An 8,130-nucleotide genomic window follows, 5' to 3' on the forward strand; every position below is an offset into this window, starting at 1 on the left:
GTTACCTCTAAGCTAAGCGAATACCGTACTTTACTGTGTCCATAGTCTATTAATCTGTTTGTTAGTTGTAAGGGTTTATTTGTAAGTTGTTGTATTCTCTGGGTATGTGTTTTAGACATCTGGGATGGTTGGTCTCATCACTTGCCATTTATTTGAGTTTTGTCTATTTTACTTAGGTTATTGTCTCTTACCACTTGAGTATTGTCTCTTAAAAGTCTCTTATGTACTGGACATACGACATAGTTATGTTATTTTCATATCATTTTCATTTTTTTCTCACACTATTAATGTATTTAGGTACAAAATATATAGGTACCTATGTAAGTAGGTATATAGGTAGTTTTTTTTAAATTATTATTTATCACAATCTTTCTTATACTTTCACGTTCATACAGTATCCTGTAGGGGCTTTATTTTTCTGTTCTTGAGCTTTGTTTTGCCCCTACTTTATTTTTTTCATTACTAACTGCGAATATTTTATAAGTGCATTAGTATTACCCACATGTAGGTACCTATATTTGGTACCTACATATGTTTATTTTTTATGTGATCTTATATTAAGAGGTACCACAGGTGCTATCGAACTTATAGGTATTAAATATGTAGGTTTAATAATAATTCAATTCAATTATTAGCCGCGAGAAAGTAAGAAGCAAAAGTTATCTGGTTGTACATAGATATTATTTATCATCAGATTTTTTAAGTCTTTAGTTTGAAAACCAAAAAATTGAGCTCGGCCAATACCAGGCGTATTTATGGACAATCATATAGATAGTAAATAATTAACTGAAAATGTTTCAAGAGGTCTCTATGTTTTTCAAATTTTATTAAACAAACGAAGTCTCTCACCAGAATTTACGATCTTGACAAAATTTTGGCAAAAATCTTCAACACAAGAAGGAAATTTTGCTCATTATATTTCACGCCCCCGATTGGGCCTCCAGGGTCCGTAAGGGTTTCTTTTAAATGTTTAATTAATTCCATGTTTCACCACAATTTCCAAACTGTCTATCCAATTTGATGAAATTTGGGGAAGGCAATTTTTTTATTTTCTAAACAACATTTGCTCTCTAGATTTTTTACCTGTAATTATCATCAATTCATCATGTAAGAAAAAACAATTAAAATAAAATATCTACCAACACGGAATATTTTTTGTCAAACAAAAAAGTTCCTTGGACCTATTTCTGTTTAGTTTTAATCTTCCCTATTTCTACTTCTACAGTTACTTATTCAGGCTCACAATATTATATTTTATCATTATAAACCCCCCCCCCCCCCAAAAAAGTTTTATTATCAACAGGGATTACTGTTTATTGCAGAGTGTTTTCATGATGACAGATCGCTGGATATCAAATGGTGTAATAATAGCCACAGATAGATGAGGGTATTTGTTTTTGACTTCTATAGCGATGTTCACCACTAGGGTGGCTTCCTGATCACATGACTTGACCCTGAAAACCATTCACAACATGTGAGTAAAACAATGAGGAGAAAGGGTGAAATTATGAAATGGGATTGAAGCTTTTTCAGGTTCAGTCTCTTCAAAAATGCTTTGTTTGTTCATTCGGCCCGAATAGGACTGAAAAGTCACTCTTGTGTGTATGTGTCCTCAAAATCTATTTTCATTTACGTATATGTCTTTGTTTGTTCATTCGGCCCGAATAGGACTGAAAAGTCACTCTTGTGTGTATGTGTCCTCAAAATCTATTTTCATTTACGTATATGTAGTTATTTATTTAATTTATTGTATACTTAATTTCAGGTAAACTGTGTAATGAGTCTGTAAAAGACAAATTTAGGTGTGTGAACAGACCAATTCCAAATGAACTTTACCTGACTGTCCTATCATTGGTAGAATCAGCCAGACCTTCCAGCTTGTGATCAATAACACACCAGTCCATAATGTTTACGTTGTTAGACTTGGGATCGCCATTCAGACTACCCCCGTGACCAAACACAGCTTTGATGTTTTTCCTCAGAGTAGACGTGCCGCGATGGATTTGATTCAATTTGATGACCGGGATTGTCTGTCTATGACTGACAGTCTTAGCACGAATTAATCTACAAAAATAAAGGTTTAATATTATATCAAAGGAATAAGTTTGTATTAACTTATTTGTTGGTACACACACTTGGTAAAACAATTCAAACACTAAAAATTATTTTGGGTGAGTAAAAACACTTGGCTTTATGTTTTACGTATTTTTATTAAATTACAGATGAATCCATTTCGGCTGTTACGCCAGAGTAATAATACACTGATTGATGATGGCGTAACAGCCGAAATGGATCCATCTGTAATTTAATAAAAATATACATAAAACATAAAGCCAAGTGTTTTTACTCACCCAAAATCATTTTTAATGTTTAATATTATGTTGATAAATCTCTTTGACCATCCTTTGAAATTTGGAAGGTTCATTTTACATACCCTGTGCTCCCTTCTGTTATTTACGCTAGCCACTCACTATCAGGTAAGTTAAGGTTAGTGGCCGCTCCTGTGTAGTGTGTATGCTCATCAGGTCTACCTGATAGTGAGTGGCTGACCCTAAAACTACAACCAAAAACCCACCAAGGCAATTATCTGGGTAATCAAATGTCTTATTTTTAGGTACCTAGGTACAAACCTTTTGAACAAGTTCCAATGGAAATTCTTCCGGTAAAGACACGCAAAAGGTAGAATGACATCAACTGTGGAGTCTCCGATCAGAATGAGCTTGTCAATATGAAGCTGAAGTATCAAACTCAAGTCCAGGTCAGTACACAAGTTTGCGTCTTCGATGATACACACTGTAGTTTTCCTTTGGGAATTCCTGTGGAAGACAACACGGGATTTTTTATTAAGGTTATATCAGGTGTAAGTGTAACAGAGCTTAAGATATAGGTCAAATAGGTGTTAGAGTGAACAACATTGATTAAGGTTTTCTGAGTAGGTTACATTAATACATAATGGATTTACTTACACGTTAATATAGTTGCAGGATTCTGTGTTCAGCAATTCCTTCAAGTTACAGCACACAATGTCAGCCCCGTCTATCAAATATCGTTTCTGAGTCTTGAAGAAGTAGAGAAGAAAATCTTTGCTCAACACTTTAGTTTCTGGATAACTGTCCAAATCTTTCAATGCTTTCTCTAGGCTTTGACAGTATGGACTGTTCTTATGAGGCTCCTTTGATATTAAGTTCAGAATTTCATGTCTCCGACGTTTTAACATTGCAGGGTTTTCTAATGCTTCTTTTTTAAATCCTCTGAGTTCACTTTGTACAAACTCATTACAAGCATAAGTTTTAACTTCCGCATGCTGACTCTCGTCTAGTCTTAGGAATTTGATTTTCTTCTTTTGGGCCTGGGATGGTAGGGATTTCCTCAAGTTAATGAGTAGACTAGAAATCTCATCCAGAGACCCAACACTTGATCCAAAAAGTAAGACTCTGTGATGATGAGAGGGATTGGTGTACAATAGAAGATTTTCTATCGCCTTTGCTAGGGATGTCGTCTTACCTGTACCAGCAAGAGCATCCACCATTACTAATTTTCTATTGTTCTCCAAACAAACATCAAGAAATGTGGAGACCACATGTTTCTGTCCTAAAGTACAAGTTCCTACGTTCTCAAGTGAATCTCGTATCCTGAGTAGTGGTGGTTCAATTATATTCACTGGGTTTAGAAATACAGGAGCAAAGTGATTGTTGACAGATTTACCGAGCTGACTCTTCCATTGGTTAATATCCACTCTTGTCATGATTTGAGCAATTATTTCCGTACTGGTAGGAATGAAAGTCAACTCTTTTTCTGACACAACATTTAGCGTGATAAGTATATCGAACGAACTATTGTTGGAAAGCTTATCGATGCCAGTTATATAAGCAAAACATTCAAATGTTGGGGAAGTTGTAGTACCAGCATGGTTGAACGTAAGTAACAAAATTTGTTTTTCTTGTAACCATTTGGATATGGAATTTTTGATAGAACATTGGAGGCGAAAGCTATTGTTGGAAAGCTTATCGATGCCAGTTATATAAGCAAAACATTCAAATGTTGGGGAAGTTGTACTACCAGCATGGTTGAACGTAAGTAACAAAATTTGTTTTTCTTGTAACCATTTGGATATGGAATTTTTGATAGAACATTGGAGGCGAAATAATTTCTTCCTAGTACTTTGAAAACTGCTACTGGGTACATACTCTACTGTATCTCGATGTAGGATAAGCTGTCGTCTTCTGCGTGATTCTTTGATATATTGAACAAACATATCACTCCAGGTTTGATAGTACAACAATGGCTCTTGAATTTCATAAAAATCGCCAATGTTTGTGTATGTTTGTTTTACTTGGGGTATTTTTTCTATAGGAAGTCCTTTGAAAATAGGTGGTGGTAGTTCCATGGTCATTTGTTGAGGTAGCCATGAACACAGCCAGCACAACAAGTGAACATTATCTCCCAAGTATGTTCCAACCGCGTTTCCATTATTTTTGTACATTCCTGATAGAGTATGCTTGATTGATTGACTTTCCATGGATTGTAATTTGCACAGTGAGGGATTTGTATTCAGTTTGATCATGTGTCTCTGAATATTTCGTACACTACTCGATGTATCTTCGTTGTCAAATTGAACTTGTTCTGCGTTACTTTGGAAATTGACTTGCCTTACTTTAGATTTGCTCCTTTTCTTCTCTTTACTCTGTTTTAGAGTAGTACCCAAACTATTTGATGCTACCTGTTTGAGGCTGGTTCTCATGAACTTTGGAGATTCATCATGGGACCTGCAGTAGAAGGAAAGACCAGTTTTATTATTAACGGCATCTAATGAATTTCTACTAGTGGATGCATTCGAAGTCATCTCTGCACTTTTTGTGTTTCCAGAATTCCGTTTACTTCGCCTAGGAGACTCAGAAGGGATAACTGGAGCTTCGATAATTTCAATTTTCTTGGTCAGGTTGGCATATTTATTTTTTATTTTGTCTTGTACTTCCTTGATGGATTTGTCTCCACTTTTGTCATGCTCTATATGATCTTCCTCGTCAAAACGAATGATATCTTCATCATGCTTGATGAAAGCAAATGATGAAGTATTAGCAGATTGGTTGACATCTTCATTTTTGTCTTCTTCTTCTTCATTAATGACCAGTGCACAACTATCGTCATAGGACTGGGAAAGTTCTTGGAGCCATCCTATGTCCTCGTCACCTTTTCATTAATGACCAGTGCACAACTATCGTCATAGGACTGGGAAAGTTCTTGGAGCCATCCTATGTCCTCGTCACCTTGTCTTCTTCTTCATTAATGACCAGTGCACAACTATCGTCATAGGACTGGGAAAGTTCTTGGAGCCATCCTATGTCCTCGTCACCTTCAATGTTTTCTGGAATTGTTTCTTCTTCTTCAGACCTAACGTTACTAGTGCTTGTAGTGGTAGTTGCTACATTATTATAATCATCATATACAATATCAACAATTTCATCTTCTGTCATGGAATATTGAGACATCACTTGACTCTCTTCCACTTCACCAACCACTACACTTATGTCTCGAGTCTCTTCATGTTTCTGCAGAGGAGATTTTTGTTTTCGGGGTTTACTGTTTGCTTTTATTTTCATTTCACTTTTGGATCCGGATGATCCATTGATGCTCTTTGAAGATCTGGGTTTTTTGATACTTGGTGTAGATTCACTCGTAGATATAGATGATTTCCTACTACTAGTACTCGGTTGAGGAGTTGTCTTTTTCGAAACTGAACTATTTCTTTTCTTTGTTTCTTTCTTGTCGGACTCGAAATCATAAAACTTTTCAAAAGAATAATCAAACTTTGGTTTCTTCGAAGGACTTCTGACTTGACTCTTGAATATTTTTTTAGATGCGTTTTTCTTCAATTGTATTGCGGTAATAGGTTTTACTTCAACTGAATCTTGTGAGTCCATCAAAATATTTTTCAGATCCTGAGTAGAGTTACAATCCATATCTAAATCAGAATTACTAACGTCACTTGTTTCTCCTCCAAACACTTTACTAATTGTTTCTTCTACACGGGATACTCCATTACTCTCAAACGATTGACATTTTCGTTTTCTCACAGATGGCATCTTGAAATCAAAGTCAGGAACTGTCTTATTGTTTGGGGGATTTTCAGGGACAGCTTGACTATCCATAATATGTAGAAGATCTTGTGTCGAGTGCATAGGTTCATCATCAGGAATTATTGACTCTCCATTGTTTTTGTCTGTCAAAATTTTTTGCATTTCCAACTCTAAATTACTTGTTTTATCCAGACATTTTTCTCTTGGTATAGCACTGACTTTAGGTTCTTTTAAACAGAGTTTACCCTCCATATTACTTTTGGGCTTTGCTAATATCTTAGGTGGCCTAATGACACTACTGGTTTTTGTATTTCTCTCGCCCAGCACATTCGTTTTACTACTGGTAACTTTTATATCACTTTGATCTGTGTTAGTTTTCTTCTTCTGTTTGACATTTTGCTTATCTACTTCCTTGGACAACACATCTGCTTTATTGAGTGAGGCTTTTTTGACAGGTGGTTGTTCAGATGATTCTTGACTACTGGGTTTGCGTTAGCACATTCGTTTTACTACTGGTAACTTTTATATCACTTTGATCTGTGTTAGTTTTCTTCTTCTGTTTGACATTTTGTTTATTTACTTCCTTGGACAACACATCTGCTTTATTGAGTGAGGCTTTTTTGACAGGTGGTTGTTCAGATGATTCTTGACTACTGGGTTTGCGTATATAGGTGTTAGAGTGAACAACATTGATTGAGGTTTTCTGAGTAGTTACATTAATACATAATGGATTTACTTACACGTTAATATAGTTGCAGGATTCTGTGTTCAGCAATTCCTTCAAGTTACAGCACACAACCTTGATAGTCATTAACTAGGCTGGCAAATTTTTAATTAGCCTATCATGCAATATTTGTGTTTAATTTTACGTAATCACTTGAGAAGTGCCCATAATTATGATCTATGACAACGACCTACTGTAGAACACTATACTCTTGGTAGAGCACTCCTATGACCTGTATACAATACTCTGCAAACTTGGTAGACTCCATAGAGAGGTTTTTCTACACTGGAAGCTTCCCTTACGTTTGTACTTGGAAAACTAATCGAGAACTGGAGGTTTTTCTACACTGGAAGCTTCCCTTACGTTTGTACTTGGGAAAACTATCGAGAACTTACCGTACAATTTGCTTGGTTTTTTATTTCTTCATTAACTTTATAGAGATTAACCAAAGACTCATAATTTTAACTCTTTACACAGTGGCGTAGCGTGGTCTAAATTCAAGTGTAGGGCGTGTAGAACTCATGTACAGGTCTACCAAGTCCCATCACAGTACATGCCATGCCATTAATATTTATGGGCATTAGAGTGAACTTTTGAGTTGTATGGCCGCCATACACGCCATACATACACGCTACGCCACTGTCTTTACAGCTTATTATTAAAATAATATAGAACTTGAAGAGGACGTCCCACGAAAAGTTCTTTAGCAGAAAACTTTTTTCTTTTTTTTTTTCAAAAAAGTTCAATGTTTACATTTTCAAATTTGAAAAGCGCGGGATTTGAAAGCCGGGTTTACACGCACGCAGATAGTAATCCAATAAAGGAAAAGGAACATTGTATTACTCTGCAATCTTGGTGTAGTTTTAAATCAAAATAAAATGATGTCCAGAGTGACATTATCTGTATTTCGCCAGTATTTGCTTGATCCCATAATATTTTCCCTCACGTTCGGTTATGATTGCAATGCTATGCAGCTTAACTCAACAAACACTCCGGAATTGCCGGAAATTTTCAGTGTTGATTGCAGTCCAATATTTGCTACCTTCATAGGATAACATAATCCAATAAAGGAAAAGGAACAATGTATTACTCTGCAATCTTGGTGTAGTTTTAAAACAAAATAAAATTATGTCCAGAGTGACATTATCTGTATTTCGCAAGTATTTGCTTGATCCCATAATATTTTCCCTCACGTTCGGTTATGATTGTAATGCTATGCAGCTTAACTCAACAAACACTCCGGAATTAAAGTGAAACAATAAATGAATTACTAAAATTCACAAGTACAGATTGTAGAAGTAGAAGAATCTTTTGTGGCGCAGGAACACA

The 8,130-nt window shown here is 35.6% G+C and overlaps 1 protein-coding gene across 1 annotated transcript; it reads right to left on the reverse strand.

Annotated features, from left to right (window-relative positions):
• Positions 1–1,306: 1,306 nt before the first annotated feature.
• LOC103518072 lies at positions 1,307–6,565 on the reverse strand. The gene is made up of 5 exons (XM_017447680.1): positions 5,354–6,565; positions 2,967–5,190; positions 2,631–2,816; positions 1,837–2,064; positions 1,307–1,454 (listed from the first exon to the last, which is right to left on the reverse strand). The coding sequence occupies exons 1-5, from the start codon at positions 6,327–6,329 to the stop codon at positions 1,307–1,309; spliced, it is 3,762 nt and encodes a 1,253-aa protein (XP_017303169.1). The 5' UTR covers positions 6,330–6,565.
• Between the last annotated feature and the right edge of the window lie 1,565 nt (positions 6,566–8,130).

This window comes from Diaphorina citri, unplaced genomic scaffold, assembly GCF_000475195.1.
Source record: "Diaphorina citri unplaced genomic scaffold, Diaci psyllid genome assembly version 1.1 scaffold2063, whole genome shotgun sequence".
Classification (NCBI taxonomy): Eukaryota; Metazoa; Arthropoda; class Insecta; order Hemiptera; family Psyllidae; genus Diaphorina; species Diaphorina citri.

Coding starts and splice junctions, on each gene's coding strand:
- LOC103518072 (XM_017447680.1), bottom strand. CDS start 6,329: ATGGAGGGTAAACTCTGTTTAAAAGAACCTAAAGTCAGTGCTATACCA. Junction 2,065..2,630: donor CATTGGAACTTGTTCAAAAG/GTTTGTACCTAG, acceptor TTATTTTTGTAG/ATTAATTCGTGCTAAGACTG. Junction 1,455..1,836: donor ACCAATGATAGGACAGTCAG/GTAAAGTTCATT, acceptor AATGGTTTTCAG/GGTCAAGTCATGTGATCAGG.